This window comes from Rana temporaria, chromosome 2 (assembly GCF_905171775.1).
Source record: "Rana temporaria chromosome 2, aRanTem1.1, whole genome shotgun sequence".
In the NCBI taxonomy this organism is placed as follows: domain Eukaryota; kingdom Metazoa; phylum Chordata; class Amphibia; order Anura; family Ranidae; genus Rana; species Rana temporaria.
Genome location: NC_053490.1, coordinates 66,227,934 through 66,250,555, shown reverse-complemented (window position 1 = coordinate 66,250,555; position 22,622 = coordinate 66,227,934). Strand labels below are relative to the sequence as shown.

General features: G+C 45.1%; 1 protein-coding gene across 6 annotated transcripts in view; it reads left to right on the top strand.

Moving 5' to 3' along the window:
- Nucleotides 1-22,622, top strand: part of LOC120929096 — a 197,712-nt gene that overhangs the window by 89,006 nt on the left and 86,084 nt on the right. For 5 of the 6 annotated variants that reach the window (XM_040340309.1, XM_040340308.1, XM_040340306.1 and 2 more), the window contains 3 exons: nt 3,407-3,471; nt 9,452-9,480; nt 16,318-16,385. In XM_040340309.1, the coding sequence (XP_040196243.1) occupies nt 3,407-3,471; nt 9,452-9,480; nt 16,318-16,385 (162 nt within the window). The remainder of the gene's footprint in view (nt 1-3,406; nt 3,472-9,451; nt 9,481-16,317; nt 16,386-22,622) is intronic. The other variant, XM_040340307.1, reaches the window with a different exon arrangement.

The window sequence follows — 22,622 nt, the reverse complement described above, 5'->3', positions numbered from 1 at the left end:
TGAAAGTAGCAACATAAAACCAATGGTCTGTGATTTAAGATGTATGAATAAGATGGAGTTTTTTTTAGTTTGAAAGGATTAGATCCCCAATCAAGTTTTTTCTGTTGCCTGTGTCCCCTGCAAGTAGATATATTTTTGTGTCCTAGTGAAACTTGTCAATAAGGGGGGGGGGGGGGGGGAATTCAAAATGTTACAGTTGTGACCAGAACAAAAGGTAAATCTTCTAATGGGGACACCTATTCCAGGGACCATTGTCACTCTGTAGTGATTTCCTATCACCTCCCATTGTGTCTCTGTAAAGCCTCGTACACGTGACCGAGAAACTCGACGGGCGAAACACATAGTTTTGGTCGTCGAGTTCCTTGTTAGGCTGTCGAGGAACTCGGCGAGCCAATTTTCTCCATTCCCGTCGAGGAAAAAGAAGACATGCTCTCTTTTTGGCTCGACGAGATCCTCGACAGTTTCCTCATCGAAAAGTGTACACACGACCGGTTTCCTCGGCAAAAAAAAAATATCAGCAAGTTTCTTGCTGGTTTTTGCCGGGAAACTCGGTCGTGTGTACGAGGCCTAAGGCTAGGTTCACACATGTCTGTGCAAATTTCCCTTCAGTTTTTACTAAGCAGCAGTTCAAAGGTTCAGCTGCGATTTTAGATGCGGTTCAGATGTCAATTCTTCATTTTTTTTGGCCGCCAACGTCTTTAACATTAGTTGGTTATTAAGGAGCAGGCTGGCAATCCGACCGCCATGTACTTAACAACAAAGGACTCATCAGAGGAAGGGTACTACTCAGGGCAGTGACAGGGCGGACTTTTCAGGCAATAACAAGGACATAGAATTTTTTAGAAAAATATATAAATTTAATTACACAATACAAAAAATAAATTTCAATAAAATATGATGAGAAAAATATGCAGTCAAAAGCAGTGTATTCAATCGTCTCGCCTACGCGTTTCGCCTAGCGGCTTCTTCAGGACGAGTTTTGAGAAAATGTTTTAGACACTAGAGTATTGCTGATTTCAAATCTAGAATGAGATATGAAAGCTTAGTGACATACAAGAGACATGGAAAATTAAAACACTGAAGGTCAATATGCAACAGAGAATCTCAAACAATACCAATTGAGTTGTTGGCCATCCACGTGCGTCAAGGACCAGGTGGAGTAAAAGATATACAGGTGAGATCAGAGGTGGTGAACGCTGAAAGACCAAATAATATGTTGTACTATATATGCTTGCATTGGACGTTAGGCCATGAATTTAAAAAATAATAACATACCTACCCCATTAAAGGGAGAAAAGAAAGTCTCCTAGGGCTAGCAACAAATCATTATGTATCAAAATGCATCAATATATGGGTTCTAGGGGGTGAAAGAAAAAGAGGCAAAAGATGAATCAGGGCGTTCATGTATACTCACTAACAAAAAAGAAATTTAAAGATAAATTGCAAAAGTATGTATTTACCTGACATAAAGGTAAAAACCAAATCAGACCGGGACCAATGAGGCAAGGAGCAGGTGGAAAGCCAAAGGGGAAACAAATCCAGCCATAAGGCAACCAGCACTGCTGTGTCAATTGGTGGACAATCCAAATAAGTGGAAGCCTGAAAAGGGTTTAAAGAGGAAGACAGCTTAGAGCAAACAGTCAATAAATAAAGCAAACGGGCAGTGAATCTGCCCAGAAAAAACGGAGCATGAGGAAAGAGATCATACCGCAATGTGGAGAGATCCTTATGTGTCCCGGGGGGTAGCCTGTGCTGCACGCCGATTACTTGCTATTGCAAGTGGATATATATAGGGTGGAGGGAGAGGGGGCGGGTGCTGGCGTCCGGAGCACAAGACGCGCTGACGTCATATCCAAAGCGTCACGGGTGGTGGCGCATAAACAGAGACAGTGCTGTGATGCGTCGAGGCCCCGCCCACCCGAGTCGGCGATACGCCATCGAGGGAACAGGCATACAAATGGGTGTTTAAACGCCGCCCCCTTTATATGCCTGTTCCCTCTATGGCGTATCGCCGACTCGGGTGGGCGGGGCCTCGACGCATCACAGCACTGTCTCTGTTTATGCGCCACCACCCGTGACGCTTCGGATATGACGTCAGCGCCCCTCTCCCTCCACCCTATATATATCCACTTGCAATAGCAAGTAATCGGCGTGCAGCACAGGCTACCCCCCGGGACACATAAGGATCTCTCCACATTGAGGTATGATCTCTTTCCTCATGCTCCGTTTTTTCTGGGCAGATTCACTGCCCGTTTGCTTTATTTATTGACTGTTTGCTCTAAGCTGTCTTCCTCTTTAAACCCTTTTCAGGCTTCCACTTATTTGGATTGTCCACCAATTGACACAGCAGTGCTGGTTGCCTTATGGCTGGATTTGTTTCCCCTTTGGCTTTCCACCTGCTCCTTGCCTCATTGGTCCCGGTCTGATTTGGTTTTTACCTTTATGTCAGGTAAATACATACTTTTGAAATTTATCTTTAAATTTCTTTTTTGTTAGTGAGTATACATGAACGCCCTGATTCATCTTTTGCCTCTTTTTTTCTTTCACCCCCTAGAACCCATATATTGATGCATTTTGATACATAATGATTTGTTGCTAGCCCTAGGAGACTTTCTTTTCTCCCTTTAATGGGGTAGGTATGTTATTAATTTTTAAATTCATGGCCTAACGTCCAATGCAAGCATATATAGTACAACATATTATTTGGTCTTTCAGCGTTCACCACCTCTGATCTCACCTGTATATCTTTTACTCCACCTGGTCCTTGACGCACGTGGATGGCCAACAACTCAATTGGTATTGTTTGAGATTCTCTGTTGCATATTGACCTTCAGTGTTTTAATTTTCCATGTCTCTTGTATGTCACTAAGCTTTCATATCTCATTCTAGATTTGAAATCAGCAATACTCTAGTGTCTAAAACATTTTCTCAAAACTCGTCCTGAAGAAGCCGCTAGGCGAAACGTGTAGGCGAGACGATTGAAAACACTGCTTTTGACTGCATATTCTTCTCATCATATTTTATTGAAATTTATTTTTTGTATTGTGTAATTAAATTTATATATTTTTCTAAAAAATTCTATGTCCTTGTTATTGCCTGAAAAGTCCGCCCTGTCACTGCCCTGAGTAGTACCCTTCCTTCGAAATAATTTTACGGATGTTGGCAAGTGTGAGTGCCTTTATGTTTTTCCCTTCCCCTATTTCATTTTGAAAGGACTCATCAGCTCTAAGCGGGCCGCTATGGTTGGCTGTACACAGCACCAGCGGATCCCGGGCACCAAAATTCACCTATTTGTTTACGCTCTATGGTTGAATGCACCCATATGCATGAACCTTTATTACTGAGCTTTCTGTTGTATTATTGATGTAAAGATAAAGATGTATTAATTGCTTTCATTTCATTCTAGAAGGAGAAGGATCTTCAACCAAAGATAATACGCCTGTTACGGATACGCCATCTAGATTATTGCAAGTAAGTAAATTACTGATGTACTTTTTATAGTGTTCTATCATGAAACATTTGGACCAATTCACATCTCGGCTTTTAATGCAAATCGTTACAAAGCGTACAGTTCTGGTTGTCTGGTTAGTGTACTGAGAAATGCATACCGGTATTTTGTTTCTATTTCACATTATTGCATTACAGTAACACAGCTCAGTGTATTGCTGTGCTTTTCCTTTTTGAACAGTGGGCAATCCACCCACACAACAACTCGCATGCTGCGATTTGCATTGTGGTGCGCTGCATTAACCACTTAAGGACCTTGCCTGTTTTTAGGACTCAGCGTTTACAAGTTTAACCACTTAACCCCCGGACCATATTGCTGGTCAAAGACCAGAGCACTTTTTGCGATTCGGCACTGCGTCGCTTTAACTGATAATTGCGCGTGCGACGTGGCTCCCAAACAAAATTGGCGTCCTTTTTTCCCCACAAATAGAGCTTTCTTTTGGTGGTATTTGATCACCTCTGCGGTTTTTAGTTTTTGCACTATAAACAAAAATAGAGCGACAATTTTGAAAAAAAATTATATTTTTTACTTTTTGCTATAATAAATATCCCCAAAAATATATAAAAAAACATTTTTTTTCCTCAGTTTAGGCCGATACGTATTCTTCTACATATTTTTCGTTATAAAAATCGCAATAAGTGTTTATTGATTGGTTTGCGCAAAAGTTATAGCGTTTACAAAATAGGGGGTATTTTTATGGCATTTTTATTAATATTTGTTTTTACTAGTAATGGCGGCGATCAGCGTTTTTTTTTTCGGTACTGCGACATTATGGCGGACACTTTGGACACTTTTGGCACATTTTTGGGACCATTGGCATATTTTAATAGCGATCAGTGCTATAAAAATACATTGGATTACTATAAAAATGCCACTGGCAGTGAAGGGGTTAACACTAGGGGGCGGGGAAGGGGTTAAGTATGTTCCCTGGGTGTGTTCTAACTGTAGGGGGGGTGGCCTCACTAGGGGAAATTACTGATCTTCTGTTCATACATTGTATGAACAGAAGATCAGCATTTCTCTCCCCTCTCCCACTCTGTAATGAGCAATTGCGTGTGCCCGGCAGCGATCGTCTTACAAGTGCACTTTTTTGGGGAAAAAAACACTTTTTTGAACAAAAAAATAAGACAACAGTAAAGTTAGCCCAATTTTTTTTATATTGTGAAAGGTAATGTTACGCCGAGTAAATTAATACCCAACATGTCACGCTTCAAAATTGCGCCCGCTCGTGGAATGGCGTCAAACTTTTACCCTTAAAAATCTCCATAGGCGACATTTAAAAAATTCTACAGGTTGTATGTTTTAAGTTACAGGGTCTAGGGCTAGAATTATTTCTCTCGCTCTAATGTGAATGGGCCCTTAAATGAACCCGATCACAAACTTGGGCAATTCAAACTGCCCATGTGGAAAATAAATTACCTTTAGCCCAGGTTCACACTGGGCTGCGGGAATGAAGCCATGCGAGTTCAGCTGAACTGGCACGATTTTACTCCCACTTGTCAGTCCGGATTTTGGCCGCGATTACAGAGACATCTCGGCCTAGGTTTCTGCAGGTAAATCACAGGCCGTAATCGCAAAAAGTATTACAGCGACTAGTTTTTTGTAATCAGTGCAGCGACGCAGATGCGGTCCCGTGTGGTCCCGTGACCACGTCCCCATCGAGACGAAACGTTGGTAGGCGACGTTCTGACGTCACCGCATCATGTGATCGGACCCGGAAGATACGGGCTGCACGTTCTGGTAGCCGGCCGGCTTGATTTTTAAAAACGCTCCTTGATTTCTACATTGATGTAAGTGTACATCTGTTTATTTTAATAAAATTACCCTAAGATTTTACGCTATGCGAGTTCCCTTTCTCTCTGCACACACCTTTCACCGGGGCATTGTATGAGGAAACACTTCAGTTTATGCTGCTTGGGTTGGCGTCATCATCCTGAGGATCCCATCGGTTTATGCTCTGTTTGATCTCTTAAAATTTAGAGATCAATTCCCTCTGGTAAGAGTCAGTGTGTTATCGTGGTGGAGGTGTTCTGTCTTCACTTTTTCCGGACTGTTTGTGGATCAATTCCTCACTGGGGATTCTACTTAAATGTCAACACTTGATTCTGTTGGACTTTTTCCCTATATTATAGTGGTCTCCCATAACTGTACCACTTATTTAATCCATTTTGTTGATCACAGCTAGTGCAATTGATTAGTGGTTTGTTTATGTGTATTTTCACTTTTTTTTAGTATTAACCACTTTAGCGCGACTCTCCATTTTTTGTTTGTTGCTGTTTATGTTGTATAACATTTTTGAGTTGCAGGTTTCACTTTATTTCATTTTTAGAGTATGCGCAGTATTTTTTCTATTTCAGCTTCATAGGTTAACCTATGACAACGGTCCTTCAGACCGTTGTCCTCTGGTTAACCTATCATGTGTACGAGGCCTTAGTGTACTATGAATAAGGCTTGGAAGAGGGTAGGACCTAACTCAGCTTTCATATGAGAAGTGGAAATGTGCATACATTTTACGGGCCTATATCTGGATCTATGGAGTGTTTTTAATTGCACGTTGTTGTCATGTACGTTGTTTGATTTGCCCAGATTTCTGACATCTTATTTGACTTTTGTCCCATCTCATTGAAAATTGTAGACAAATATCCAGAATTAGCTTGATTTGGTCAAAAGACATTCAGACTATGTTTTGAACACTACAGTCAATCGAAACCCTAAAACAAAAATGGTGTACATTTCATCTCACCAGTCTTTAGATGTGGTGGTTGCATTTTGCAAACTTTTTTTCCCTTTATTTTTAGCTTGGGGATACTGCCAGTAACACGCTTAAAAACTCAATCACTTTTCTGTATTGACAACAGAAGCACAGAACCCTACCCTCCTTTTCCTGTAGCGTCCTCCTAGTTTGTGTCACGTACCTTACAGCGGAGCTGAGAAAGTGGGGAAGGCCTCTCGCACGGTCCCGGCACCCCCTGGAGGTGATGACAGGGAATGCAGGGGCACGAGAGGGTGCAGGTGCCTGCTGGTTCAGAAATAGTCTCTCGGAGGTGCTGGGAACCTTTTCAAGTACAGGAGCTGCAGCAACCAGACGTCAGATCCATTCAGGGAAGATCATTAGCGCCCGGCCTTTGAGCGCATTAGCGCTCACAGGCCGGGAATTCCTTGCTGACACCTGGAAGTGGGTGTTTGCAGCACTGGATCTCTGACAATTAGGTTTCTACATTTTTGGCCAATATAGTTTATGACTCTTCTGTAAAGGAGTAGCGGTGTTCAATTGCTTTTGATTGTTGTATGTTCTGTTGCTGTAGGTTCAACTCCTTCCCTCTGCATTCCAGTAAGTTCTGGAATATAATGGGTGGGAGAGGCAAACCCTGGACTGAATATTCATGCAGCCTCAACCTATCCCTGGTCAAGATGGTGACCAGCAAGGGGCTTAGGTGTGCATAAAAAAAACTGGGGCCTTGAACAGTAGGGTTCTTATTTCCATGGAAGAAGACACAGCCTGAGGGACGAGAGATTAGAAGAAGCCATCTGGGTCCCAGCTCCAGCTACAACTAGGGGACCCATAGCCAGAGTCCCTGAAAGCAGTGCAGAAAGTCCACAGAGGATCTACTAGTTCGGAGTATCCTCAGGCCTCGTACACACGACCGAGTTTCTCGGCAAAAACCAGCAAGAAACTTGCTGGGATTTTTTTTTTTGCAGAGGAAACCGGTCGTGTGTACATTTTTAGACCAGGAAACTGTCGAGGATCCCGTCGAGCCAAAAAGAGAGCATGTCTTCTTTTTCCTCGACGGAATGGAGAAACTTGCCTTGTCGAGTTCCTCGTCAGCCTAACAAGGAACTCGACAAGCAAAACGATGTGTTTCGCCCGTCGAGTTCCTCGGTCGTGTGTACGAGGCTTAAGGCTCATCCGCACCCTACCCAACTTTAACAAGCAAATAAACTGCAAAAAGACATGCATGGCCTGTTTCCTGAGTTGAGTGACTGTGAACTATTGTGTGACTGGCTGCCATGTGCCCTACAGGGCATGGAACCTTGGATGATACAGCCAGCCCAGTCTGGGCTTCATTCTGTATCATAGAAGGGATAGGTTCTGTAGCCTTCAAAGCTAACAAAGAACTATGGGCCAGATTCAGGTACTATTGCGGCGGCGCAACGTAACCTGTTTACGTTACACCGCCGCAAGTCTGCAGTGTAAGTGCCTGATCCACAAAGCACTTACCTGTAAACTTGCGGCGGTGTATCATAAACACGTCCGGCGCAAGCCTGCCCAATTCAAATGGGGCGTGTACCATTTAAATTAGGCGCTCTCCCGCGCCGGACGTACTGCGCATGCTCAGTTTTGAAATTCCCGCCCGTGCTTTGCGCGATGTGATGTCATTTTTTTGAATGGCGACGTGAGTTACGGCGTTTCGTATTTCCGGACGTCTTACGCAAAAAAATAAAATTTGAAATTCGAAGCGGAAACGACGGCCATACTTTAACATGGCTCGTGTAAAGTTAAGGCATGTAAAATCATGACTAACTTTGAGACGGGAAAAAATTACTAGCGACGACGTAATGAACGCGAAAACGGTCGTGGATCGCCGTAAATGCTCATTAGCATACCCGACGCAGGAAAACGACGCAAACTCCACCCAGCAGCGGCCGAAGTATTGCATCCTAAGATCCGACAGTGTAAGTCAATTACACCTGTCGGATCTTAGGGCTATCTATGCGGAACTGATTCTATGAACCAGCCGCATAGATGGGACAAGAGATACGACGGTGTATCAGGAGATACGCCGTCGTATCTATTCTGTGAATCTGGCCCTTTGTAACCGATAATAGGCAGTGGAGGCAGAAAGCACAGGAAGTTATCAGATTTCTCCAATATCAACAGGTGATTTTGAAGTTATCAAACAGATATAACAAAACACTTTCAACAGCATAAGTAACAGAGTATGCAAGACCAAGTAAGAAAAGTTAAAGTGACTACTGTATAAACATTTTTTTTTTATGCAATGCATTTTTATTGAGCGTTTTCATAAACAAGAAGGAAATAACAAACATTCCAAAACAATATTAGTCATAAATGTAAAGGAAAGTTCAATAAGTGCAATAGTATGTCAATATCTGTTACACTGTAACATGTCCAATGTTAATAACTGTATATTCGATTAACAAAAAAAGTCACACTAATAAAGGAAAGTATCCTAGTTGGTACAGGAATCCTCATTCTAAGTAGAGCAGAGATAAAAAAAGGAAATTGTGTCATGTTTTGCAAAGCTTAGTGGTTTAGAAGCTTCTGGATTTTTTTTTTCTTTAAAATAACAAACATGTTATACTTACCTGCTCTGAGCAATAGTTTTGCACAGAGCAGCCCCGATCCTCCTCTTTTTGCATCCCCTTTCTTTTTTGTAAGAAATAAACGGTTTGGAACAAAGCAGTACTGTAGTGTGGAGCCCTTCAGAGTATTTAAAACAAAATAATACTATGGCAAAATAGCTGCTGCCCTTTTCAACAATGTGCATTGTACACACATGGACGGGGGGTATTTACTAAACCTGTAGCACACAGAATGTGGTGCAGCTGTGCACGGTAACCACAGCTTCTAGGTTTAAGCCCCCGTTCACATCGGGCTGATTTGACATGCCAAATCGCATACCAAATCAGAGCCTATTGCCGACAATGGCACCGTTCAAATTGATGTGACAGATGTCTTTCAAATCATCCCCAAACTCGTAATAAAATGCGGTTTTGAAATCGTGCGAGTTCAGGTGAACTCGCACGATATCAAACATGCCTGCAATGTGAACGAGGGCTGATTGGTTGCTATGTACAGCTGCACCAGATTCTGTGTGCTCCATGTTGTCAATCAGCATGCTGTCTATTCAACAGGAAAATAATTAAATAGCCTTGGTAGCATTAGAAAAAAAAATTACTGTTACACTTTTTCTATTACAGAAAACTCTGCCATCACCTGCTCGGGAACGGTAAGATCTGTGATTTTCTTTTGTTAAATACCTTCTTTTTTTTTTTTGCCAAATCAATATGAAACATTGCATAATACTGTTTCATATCAACCACATCCAACAGCCAGCTGGTGGAATGCTAGGGTCTACTGAACCCTACACATGATGGAGTTTCTTCTCTGTATACTGCATGTGTAGCAAGCAGTGCTTCACAAAAAATTCTAACAGCAAAAAAGGAAAACATTTTCTTCTCTTTATTTTGTTAACATTTCAAAAAATGTAAAAAGAAAAATTGTTTGATAAGGCCTGGTTAACACTTATGTGGGTGGTTACTGGTGCGGGAATCACATCTGTTCCTGCACCTACAGCCAAAACGGGTACAGGAACCGCTGGGAAATCGCATGGTGCAAAAGCACTATGCGATTTCCCAGCCTCATGTCTTGAAAATTGTGCAGGAACCTTTTTCCTGCATGAAATGCAGGCACAGCAGCCCATTCAAATGAATTGGCTGCAGTGGCTGTGCAAACGTGGCCTGCAGACCCATGATACTGTCAACCAGGCATTATAGTCCTCATGCAGTGTGTCACATAATAGTGTTACATGTACTGTGCAAGCTTATTGATGTGATAGCTATGAAAAATCCAGTTTGGCTGTAAACCATATTATAATTTCTGCAATCATCTGATTGGTGGGTTTTCCAAGGTAGTGCAATCTTCCAAATCACTTCAGAGAGCACATACGTGTAAATCATTGGAACGGACTCCTCGCTGGCTCAAGACCCTAAGATGACTTAGATGTCTCTAAAGCCTCATACACACAACGGAGTTTCTCGGCAAAAACCAGCAAGAAACTTGCTGGGATTTTTTTTTTGGCGAGGAAACCGGTCGTGTGTACATTTTTCGACGAGGAAACTGTCGAGGATCCCGTCGAGCCAAAAAGAGAGCATGTCTTCTTTTTCTTCGACGGGAATGGAGAAATTTGGCTCGCCGAGATCCTCGACAGCCTAACAAGGAACTCGACGAGCAAAACGATGTGTTTCGCCCGTCGAGTTTCTCGGTCGTGTGTACGAGGCTTCAGTCATCGTTGGAACGGACTCCTTGCTTTAAGCCTTATATTGGACTCAACCCAGTCTAGGGTCCTTCTGCCTGGAGACAAACTCCTACTATCTTTAGTTTTGTGTTTTTTATTTAATTTTTTATTGTTATTATTACTTTAGTTTAGATAGTAAAAAATGTCACAATTAAAGCAGAACTTTAAAAAAAAACTTTGTTGGTACAGTGCAGGACACATGCTATGGTCATGTCTAGTCCTTTTAGGTGATTGGACTCTGGTAGAAAAGCTGCAGGCAAATCCCGTCAATTTTTTTTTTTGCTACTGTTCTTAGGTGATGTATATTGTCTCTCCTGTGTAAACTCACTTCTACTTCCACCTTTTTACTGAGGTTTACTGGGAGTCTTTTATCAAGTTGTAGCTGCTCCACAGCCATTGTGACTTTCGTGTGTAGTTTTCTGGATGAGTTAACTGAGCCTTGGGGGCCTGAACCTAGATCCTGCCTGGAAGATGCTCAGCCTGTATTGTGCCTTCAGGCACTGGATCTTAGGTAAGCACTAATTTTGGCACAATGTGCATTGCTTCAAGTTAGCTACAGGATGCTTTACAGCCCAGAGTCATGGTCCATCAGCAGGTGGAGCCCTGTTTTTGATGATTCCTTTGAGGCAATGCCTATCCAGGAGGCCAAAGCCAAAATTGGGGCTTTCGCCAGTTAACCCTGTTACAATACTTTGGAGCTCTGCTACAGTAAATACGACTCAACCTCTTTAAAACTGATCCCCAGTGTGCCAGCTCCAATCACAATGGGCCTTGAAAGTACAGACTGCGACACTTTTATTCAAATTTGCCACTGTTTATTGCAGATCTGGACTCCCAGGCATACTGTCTGTGCATGTGCAATTTTGGGCTTATACTGGGTACAGTTTTCTCTAGTCAGCATCACTGTCTCCTAACTCTTACACAAACAGCACAGCGATCATTGGACACACCAACAGCCTACAGGGTCTAGCACAGAAGGATTTTCCTCTTCTCATAGCATTCATGGAGGTTGTAAATACCCATTTTGTGGACACTGAGCTCTGTGCACGATAGATCACAAAGGTAGCGATAGGTTAGAAGGCTCCACTTACAATTTTGGTGAGGGTTATGGTCTCTCTACACAGGGTCCTGCTCTCACCAGTTCTGATTCTCTGGCCTCCTTTGGCCTTCTCCTCTCCAGGGTCAGTCTCTGACTTTTTTCTTGCGGCTGCTGCAAAGCCTGAGAAGGAAGATGAGTAGGAGGAAGGTGAAGAGTCATCTACTTACTCAGAATTAGAGGAGGTGTTCTCTAATGAGATATATCCAGAAGTAAAGGATACCATTTCAGTCCTTATTGTCGAGGTACACTTCTACCTTGGGTCAGACCACTCTACAAACCTAGAGTGGTATGCCTGGGTCAGATCACTCTAGGTTTCTAGTGTGGGCTAGCATGGGCTCCCTGCAAATGCCCAGCCCTTCTAGGACTGTTCACTCTCTCTCCTAGAGCCTGTTTTATACAGTGACTGGCCTAACCCTGAAATGATTTATGCATTTCCCAAACTCATTGCTTTATCCATATTCTATTAAGGAGTTGTTTCTGGAAAAATGGTCTGTTCCTTTAGTGGACTCAGCCGTTTTTTACCTTAACAAAACTTAACTGCCATCTTCATGTTTTTAAGCACTCGTGGACAAGGGGTTAGAAGCTTCTTTAAGGCCATTTAAGGCCATGTTCGCCCCACTGGTTCTGCTATGCATCCTGCTGTCACATCCATGGCAGTTTATCAGACCCTGGCTGTGTGGAAAATTGCTTGGCCTGTGACCCTGATTCCATTTTAATGAATCCCTCAGTCCACCACCACCTGGATCTTTTGCCTGTGGGTCCACACTACTGCTCAGATGGCATGGCAGACATTGGCATCCTGTTTGTTCACATGCAGAGCATCCTCTTTTTAAAATGCTGATTAGAGGAACTTCCGTGTAAGAAATTCCTTGAGTATGCCATTTGAAGGAAAATGGCATACATGTCTTCTCCCTTCTTCATGTTCTCAAATGTGCCAAGTATGTGGTGGAAGTATGTGCTTCTGTTTAGCAGCTTCTTGCACAGGATGTCATTGCCCTCTTTCTGGATTTGGAGCATTTTCAAGGGTTTTACTCCAAACTGTACACTGTTCCTGTTCCAGATTGAGGAAACTGTTCTGTTCTGGATCTCAAGAACCTCAACCTCTCTCTAAGGTCTCAGAAGTATTGCATGGAATCTGTAAGGCTGATGAGATTTTCTTCTGCCGGGAGATCAACTGGTCTCTGTGAATGTTTACCTAAACATCCCTATTTTCCCACATCTTCAATGCTATCTGTGGTTTACAGTGGGCAGTCTCCACTACCAGTTTGTTGCCCTTCTCTTTGGCCTGTCCATAGTCCCCGCATATTCACCAAGGTGCTAGACACGGTCCTTGCCCTGCTTCAAACTCAGCAGGTCCTGTCATCCAGTGTCCAGCAGGTGGTGCAAACTCTTCAGAGATTTGAATGGCTCCTCAATTTCCTAAAGTCATCGTTGGAATGGACTTCTCGCTTTAAGCCTTATATTGGACTCAACCCAGTCTAGGGTCCTCCTGCCTGGAGACAAACTCCTGTCCCACCAGACTTATGCTCCGATTCTTCAGTTCCTGAGCCAGCCCTCAAATTGCTTCTGCATGAGCATCCTAGGTCTTATGGTGGCCTTTTTTAAGATGGTGCTATATGTCCATTTTCATTTAGGCTGGTGCAACTTAACATTTTGGCCTTGTGGGATTAACTTAATTTCTGGTCTGCTCCATGCATCTGATCAGCAAGACAAGACCTTACCTGGCTTGGTGAATTTCATATCAGTCAGGAAAGCTTTTTCTGTTAAAAAATTTGGGAGGTTCCCATGGGAGATGCCAGCCTGTTGGGCTGGGGTTCAGGAGACTTGGTCGTTGGGGACACTTGTCGTCCCAAAAACGCTTTTAAACTGTGAGCAGTTTGTTTGTCTCTCCAGTGCTGGATCTCTCAGCTGTGAAGTCACCTGGCCAGAATCCAATCAGGCAATGTACAGCAGTGCCTTATATATAGTTTCGATTATTTCTTATGGATAAATATGCTTTGATATACGAGTGCTTTGGATTACAAGCATGTTTCCGGAACCAATTATGCTCGCAATCCAAGGTTTAACGGTATATGTACTTTAAAAGAAAAGTGGGTCTGAGCTTCTTTTTAGATTAATACCTTCCTAGGTGGATGCAGCATGAGTCCGATGCTGCATCTGTCCCCCAGCACCTCTGCACTGAGAACCGAGCGAGCGGACACTGCCCGTTGCTTGGTTCTGACAGCTCCCCGAGCAGAGAGCTGGTGACTGACAGTCACAGCTTTCTGCTCTGCTCCCTTCTGGCTCATTAAAGAGCTGAGCTCTGGAGGGGAGGAGCAGCTGAATCAGGCTCTCAGCGGCTCACTGAGAGTCTGAGCTTTGGCTATACTTCTCCTTTAATTGCATGTTTAGCTATTTGCCTAAAATTTTAGATATTTGCCTCCGCACCAAAATAAAACAAAATGGCGTAGGGTCCCCCCAAAATCCATACCAGACCCTTATCCAAGCATGCCGCCCGGTAGGTCAGGAAAGGGAGGGGACGTGCCCCCCCCCTCCTGAACCATACCAGGCTGCATGTCCTCAACATGGGGGGGATGGGTGCTTTGGGGCGGGGGGGTCTGAGTCCCCATGTTGATATGGATAAGGGCCTCTCTCTGACAACCCTGGACAGTGTCTGTGGGTGGGGGGCTTATCAGAATCTGGAAGCCCCCATTAACAAGAGGGCCCCCCATGTTGAGGAAATGCGGCCTGGCAGATCCCAACAACCACCGGCCAGGGTTGTTGGGAAGAGAGAGGCCCTTGTCCTCATCAACCTAGGGGCAAGGTGCTTTGGAGTGGGGTGGGCACAGAGCCCCCCACCCCAAATCACCCACCCCCCATGTTGAGGGCATGCGGCCTGGTATGGTTCAGGGGGGCTCTCGCTCACCCCCCTCCCTTTCCTGATCTACCGGGCGGCATGCTTGGATAAGGGTCTGGTATAGATTTTGGGGGGACCCCACGCCATTTTTATTTTAACTGCTTCCCACCCAGCCACTACATATGTACAGCCGAGTGGACGCTCTCTCCTTCTGAGTGGACATTCAGGAACGGCCCTCAGAAGGAAGGCGATCGCACAAGCCCGTGCAGCCCTGATGCGCTCGTGTCACCCAGACATGGCACATCTCAGATCGGCAGGAGGGCACTGTGATTTGCCCTCCTGATCATATGACAGCTGTGTCCAATCACGGCTGTAATGTGATGTAAACTGAGAGCCGGTTGCTAGGCGATTGGCTCTCCTCTCTTCACATATTAGTTGTCGGTAAGGAGAGCGAAATGCTGCAGCCGGATAGTGATCAGTGTGTATAAGCTGTTTTTTACAGCTTTTTACACACTGATCACCAGCCTAGTAACACACACATGTAAACACACAATGTAAAACACACATATCACCACACAATGTCCCCAAAACACATGTCCCCACACACATGTCTCCACATAGTAAAAACACATGTCCCCCACATATGTAACAGTAAAATCATATGTCCCAATGATTATCTGCACACAAATGTCCATGATCATCTGCGCACATCTGTACATGATCATTTGTGTAAATATGTCCGTGATCACACAAACCAATTATTATACACTTAGCGGGATTTTTTTTTACCAAAGACATGTAGCAGAATACATTTTGGCTTAAATTTATGACAAAATTAGATTTTATTTCTTTTAAAATAGAATAAATAAAATATTGGTTTTTTTTTTCAGAGTTCGCTTATATCGCAAAAAATAAATCGTGAATAAATACCACCAAAAGAAAGCTCTATTTGTGCGAACAAAACTATAAAAATGTAATTTGGGTACAGCGTAGCATGACTGTGCAATTGTCATTGAAAATGCGAGAGTGCTGAAAGCTGAAAATTTTTGGTGTGCGTAGGTCCCCTCCGAATCCATACTAGCCCTGAAGGACCTGGTATGGGCCATTTTTTTGCCGGCGGGGAAGCACGCTGACAGCTGATGACTCATAGGTTGTTAAGGACAAGGTGGCCAGCTTTCCGGCCCCCTACTTAGCAACCAGCTATATACAGCGTTAAAACAAAAAATGCAAAACACATAAAAAATCGCATCACAAACACAACACTTGCGTTTCTGCTGCGGTTCCATTGAAGTTTATTATCCGCAAATCGTGGGAAAAAAGTTCCCGACCCTTTGCAAAAATGCACCAGCCCCAAAACCCATAGATGTGAACTTGTACCACAGGAATGTTAAATGGACTGTAGTGCATTTTTGCAAACTGCAAAATGCACTAAAAAACGCATAGGTGTGAACAAAGGGTAACAGGGGAAAAGATGTGGTGTGTTTTTTTTCTTTCTTATTTATAGGGGAAAAGGTGTTCTCCACTCCATCAAAAATAAAAAAAGTTTTCTTTTTTGGGCCGTTTCACACTGATGCACTGGTTTCCCATTGACTTACAATGGGTGGTAATTTTTTTGATGTGCTTTTGAAAAACTGCAGCAAAGATGCAGCATGAAGGATTTTTCAAAGTGCTGCGAACGTGCAATGTGAACAGTTACATAGGAAAAGTCTTCATGTGCCTTTGTCACGCTGGAAATACACGGCAAAAGCAAAAAGTATGAAAGAGGTCTTGGTTCCACTTTAAGTATTAACACTGCCCTACCTCATGTGTTCATCTTCATTTCTTTTAACTACAGTACATCAAGCATCAGCACAGATTCCAGTGGTCCTCGTACCCCAGAAATAACGTGTTCGCTCTCTATCAGTAAGTGTTTTACCTTTTGTTTTATTGTGCAAAACAGAGATTTTGTGCTTTGCTTGTTATTAAAAGATCCCAATATAGTAAATGCTTACTTTTGTATTTGCCATGAAGGAAATTTGTAGGGGCTATATTACTTTTGCTGGTATTACAAGTGTTTTTTGATAAAGTGCATAATTCTGCTTGCCCTTCTTAGGGGATTATAGCACAAAATGATCTTTGGAAACCATGAAGACAGCTTTGTGCAACCATGCCAGCATTACACACACCTATGGAAATAAGCTAAATTAATATAGTTTATTCAGTTTTCTGTATTTATGGAGCACAGATGTTTTATGCAGGTTGGTGTACATCAATCCTTGCCTTCCAAAGAGGTTACAGCCTGGTGCTTCAACCACAGTCATACAGATACACACTAAATACTAGGACAAATTGAGGACATACAGATGTCATTGTAGCGTGGTACTGGTTGCCAGTTAAAGAGTTGATGACTTTGCTGCCTGCTCTTAAATTACTCTGCCACAAAGGTGAAGTTGCATAGTAGAGGCTATTGACTAATCAGTAGAAATTTCCCATACAAACCATGCAAGTACCGTATTTATCGCGGTATAACGCACTCCCGCGTATACCGTGCACCCCCAAAGTTGACCCGAATCCTGTAGAAAAAAAGTTTTTTTTGTACTTACAGTTTTGGTGTCTTGCGCGGCGTCCATCGGCGGCCTCGTCGGGTCCGGCGTTCGTCTGCGGCTTCGGGTGTCCTCTTCGGCGGGTCCGGCGTCCTTCTGCGGCGGGTCCGGTGTCCTCTTCGGCGGGTCCGGCGTCCTTCTGCGGCGTCCTCGCGTCCACCCCGTTTGTTTCCCGCGCCGAGTTTGAATACTGTGCCGACATATACAGAGCGCAGTACACTCGTGTATTGTTGGCAATGCTCGGCTACCCGCGCTGACGTCCTGTACGTCCAGGACGTGAGCGCGGAAGGTGCCGAGACTGCCCGACTATACCCGAGTGTACTGCGCTCGGTATATGTCGGCGCAGTATTCAAAACTTGGCGCGGGTATCGGTGTATACCGCGCACCCACGATTTTGCCCTGATTTTCAGGGCAAAAAAGTGTGCGGTATATGCCGATAAATACGGTAAATTTCTCTTCCGTTCATGGATGGACACAGCCTTAATCTTGACAACGTGGGAAATAGCCTATCTTTAGGAGTTACTAGGCAGAAAAAGTTAACAACTTCAAAGCCAAACCGCCCCGCCCAGGGTGCGGTCCCACTGACTATATCCTCTAAGCCTGCACCAAGCAATTCAGTTTTTTTCTGCCTAGTGCTAGGAGAAGACATGGCTTCTTTCTGGCCCAAGGCTTGGAGGCTTTTAATTCAAATGTATTTTTTTTTATTATTTATTTATGTATTTAAGTTTTTCCTGCGATCTTCGATCAACTGCCGACTGGGCGACAGGCTGGATCCCAGATCCTTGTATTCTTCCCAGTTTCGGCCATCGAGCGTGTGCCGGCCATAACTGCGCGCTGGGTCGTCCACGACATCCCTGTCGCTCTACGGGTGGCCGGTGAGCTATACACTCCAGGGCTTGCATCGGACTGGTCTACAGGGCCGAGTCGCAGTAGCCTGGCCGACAGCCACCTCTGTTACCATGCGGTAAATGTGCTTCGATCAACTGCCGACTGGGCGACAGGCTGGATCCCAGATCCTTGTATTCTTCCCAGTTTTGGCCATCGAGTGTGTGCCGGCCATAGCTGCGCGCTGGGTCGTCCACGACATCCCTGTCGCTCTGCGGGTGGCCGGTGAGCTATACGCTCCAGGGCTTGCATCGGACTGCTCTACAGGGCCGAGTCGCAGTAGCCTGGCCGACAGCCACCTCCGTTACCATGCGTTAAATGTGCTTCGATCAACTGCCGACTGGGCGACAGGCTGGATCCCAGATCCTTGTATTCTTCCCAGTTTCGGCCATTGAGCGTGTGCCGAATATAGCTGCGCGCTGGGTCGTCCACGGCATGCCCATCGCTCTACGGGTGGCCGGTGAGCTATAAGCTACAGGGCTTGCATCGGACCGGTCTACAGGGCTGAGTCACAGTAGCCTGGCTGACAGCCACCTCCGTTACCATGCGGTAGATGTGCTGTCTAGGATGCTTCCAGCATAAACCCACAGGAAGGGTAAGTAGCTACTACCTTGCTTTAGCAAAAAGACAGAGCTGGGCATCCTTGGAGAGGTGAGTAAAGGGCCTTATCGCCCTTCTCCCCTCCCCCCTCCTCCTTCTCCCCTCCCCCCCTCCTCCTCCTAGGCTCTCTGAGCTAGCTGCTGGGCAGGGGTTTCTCTGGGGAGCTTCACTTGGGGAACCATAAGTCACTGAATCAGTGTATAAAGCTGCATAAGAGATTCTGTTTACCTGTGTGTCCTGCTCCCTGCTGTCGGTGGCCATGTTTGGTGTATCCATGCTGTATTTCTACTAACACAAGGTAGAAAGCTGCATAAGATATTCTGCTTTTCTGTGTGTCCATGCTGTATTTCTTTTCTCACTGGCGGCCATCTTCTTGTAGCCGCGTTTTTCTGGCGATTTCTGCTGAGGTGTACTGACTGCTGCATTACTCTGCTGCACCATGGTTTTCTGCCCTGTTGGCCTCTAGTGTCAGATCAGCGGCCATTGTTCCATGGATCAGACCATTTTAAAAACGGCAGATGAACAGAAAGACTGACAAAAATCGCAGCCCCACAAACAGCCTTTGATCCCAGCTTTGGAGAGCACAGATCGACAGACACACTCTGCAGGCAGCAGCTCTGCTATCTAAACCATCTACTACGATTCCTGGGTGGTGAGTCCTCTGGGGGGAACCCCTCGTCTATGCTGCAGCCAGGAGTGTTGGGATACTTGTTTGGGGGTCCCTGTGTCAGGTGTGTGGACAGCAGGGCATCAGAAGCAGACGCTTTTTCCCCCCGAGACACCTGAGCTGGCAATTGATGCCACTCCACCCGATTTATCGGTGGATGCTAGGCGGCAATTCTAGATGCCTTCGTAGCCAAGGTGGAAGCAGCACGTGGGAGAATGGGGGCTAGAAAATGCCCCGCCATCTGCTGGGGACAACTCAGATGCGTTGCCGGGTCCAGCTAGCGCTCATGACCCTGGCCATGAGGTATCTGAAGATGCGGACCAAGAACCCTCTTGAAGAGAGTTTCTTGAAAAGATGGACCTCGCCCCCGAAAGTGGACCCTCCTGTGTCCAGATTAAACAAGCTCCACCATACCAGTGGAGGGGGCTCCTGCCTTCAAAGACCCTGCGGACGAGAAGGCTGAGGCGATCACCCACAACCTGTACACGGTAGTGTGTTTGACGGTATGCCCAACCATAGTTGGGGCCCTGGTGTCTCAGACACTCACGGAAGGGGCAAAGATGCTGCTCTATGGGTTACAAGCATCAGGCTTCCTCGAACGAGGTAGCCCTAGCTGACCTACTAGGCCTAAAACTCATTTGTGAATCAGCCTGGTCACTATTCCTCTGCTGGCCAGAGCTTCAGGTCAGGCGGTGGTGTTACGCGGTCTACTTTGGTTAAGATTTGGTCCACCAACCAATCTTCCAAGAAAGCCTGATGGACTTGCCCTTTAAGGGCGACAGACTTTTTGGAACTTCCCTGGATGACATAATTAAAGATGCTACAGGAGGTAAGAGCACACTGCTCCCACAGCCCAAAAAGGGGGAGGAGCCACGCCGTAGGCAAGGGCCCTTCTTACCGCACACAAGAGGTTTTCTCGTCCGCCGGGTAAAAGACCACAGGCCGATAAAGCGCCTGCTCAGGGACTGAGACGTCCCTGGTTTTGCAAACTCAACAAACCTGCAGACAAAGCTACGTCCGCATGAAGGTTTGCCCCCACCCATCTCTCGGTGGGGGGGACGTCTTCGCTACCCAGTGGACATCCCAGGTCCCCGACCGGTGGGTTTGCAAAGTAGTGTCTTCAGGGTACAAGATAGAACTTATATCTTATAAAGTAATGTGAATGTCACCCGCGCAAAGGAGTTTTATATATATATGAGCGATCTGCTGCGGTACTGTATGTGCCTCCAAACAAGGAGGTAAGAAATATATAAATGCAAAAAATGTGTTACTGCGCTGAAAAATGCCATTTATGAGATACTATTAGACTAAGTGCTAATATTTGTGCATATGCTGCAAATAACGTGCTAGATTAAGTGCAAAGTTGCTAATAAATATGCTAAATGGATAAACAATCAAAAAAATATATATATTTGTACAACCTATGTGTAAATACAAAAGACCATTAGAATATAAATGCTATCAAAACACCTTAGGCCCCATACACACCATAGAATCTATCCGCAGATAAATCCCATCAAATGGGTTTCTGCGGATAGATCCTATGGTGTGTACACGCCAGCGGATATTTATCCACGGATAAATCTCCCCTGGGATGGATTTCCAGCAGATGGATATTCGCTGACATGCAGAACAAATCCATCTGCTGGAATCCATCCCAACGGATGGATCCGCTCGTCTGTACAGACTCACCGGATCCATCCGTCCAAAGGGATTCCCCGCACGCGTCGTAATGATTTGACGCATGCGTGGAATTCCTTATATGACAGCGTCGCGCCCGTCGCCGCGTCATAATCGCGGCGACGGCGCGACGCGTCATCGCCAGAGGATTTCCGCGCGGATTTCAATGCGATGGTGTGTACACGCCATCGCATAGAAATCTGCTGAAATCCTCGAGAGGATTTATCCGCGGATACGGTCCGCTGGACCGTATCCGCGGATAAATCCTCTCGTGTGTATGGGGCCTTAGATGTGCAATATGCAAAATACTAGGAATTTCAATATAAAACAGCAAACAATTGTCAATATGGAACAGCAAAGAAAAAATCAATTCACAAAGTGTTCCAATAGTGAAAAGTCCACTGCTAGCGGTGCTCCAAAAGGACGTGCAATGTGAAAAAAAAAAAAAAAAAAAAACCTTCAAAAATTTCAATATGAAACAAACAATTATCAATATGGAACAGCAAAGAAAAAATGTAATTCGCAATGCATTTCAATATGAACAAAAATGTCCACTGCTGGTAGTGCTCCTTACACTCGATATTTGAAAATAGGTTATTAAAGGTGCAACAGTTTCTTCCACCCGATAAACACGTGCCACCATCACCAACTGCTGGATTGAACACTCACCAGACCCCGCACAGTAAAAGGCCCCAAATTATTGCTTTTTTGATAGCCACTGGATTTGTCCTCCTTCTCCCTTCGCATTTTCACATAATTTAGAACTTCTATCTTGCCCACCAAACAGATTTTTTTCCCTCCAACCGCCAGCTACAACCGACTCGTCGGGAAGCCCTATTTGGGGCAGTTCAAGACCTGCTGAAACGCGGGGTGGTTATTCCTGTCCCAGTACAGGATCGGTTTCAGGGGTTTTACTCCAATCTGTTCATAGTACCAAAGAAGGAGGGCGTTCGCCCAATTCTGGACCTCAGGCCCCTCAATTACTTTGTGAAGGTACAACGATTCCGGATGGAATCGGTTCGCTCTGTCGTCACTGCCCACCAACCGGGGGACCTTCTGGCATCCTTGGACATCAGGGATGCCTATTTACATGTCCCCATATGCACAAAGCAGCAGAGACTTCTGCGCTTTGCGGTCGGGGAAGACCACTATCAATTTGTGGCTCTCCCCTTTGGCCTGGCATCGGCACCAAGGGTGTTCACCAGGGTACTTGCCCCAATTCTCGCCCTACTAAGACAACGTGGCATCGCTATCGTGGGCTACTTGGACGACCTGCTTCTGAGGGCCGCTTCAGCCTCAGAATTAGAGGTGATCATGTCTATAACAGGTCAGACCCTCAGATACTTTGGGTGGCTACTGAACATTCAGAAGTCAGTAATGGTACCGACTTAACACCTAGTATATCTGGGATTGAGTCTGGACTCCTCAGAGGCAAAAGGTTTTCTTCCCTGTGGAAAAGTTGCAGACCCTTTGGGCTGTGGTACGGTAGCTGACATTCCAGAAGGGTCATCATTCGAGTCCCAGCCTCATGGTAGCCTCCTTCGAGGCAGTATCATAGGCGCAATCTCACACGCGAGTACTACAGAAGGAAATTCTGTCCAGATGGGACAAGCACCCATCATCCCTGGATTATCAAATCAGGGTGAGCCACTTGGTCAGGGCCTCCTTTGTGTGGTGGCTGACCTCACCGGTACTTCTGTCCGGGAAGTCGTTCCTTCCTTATCA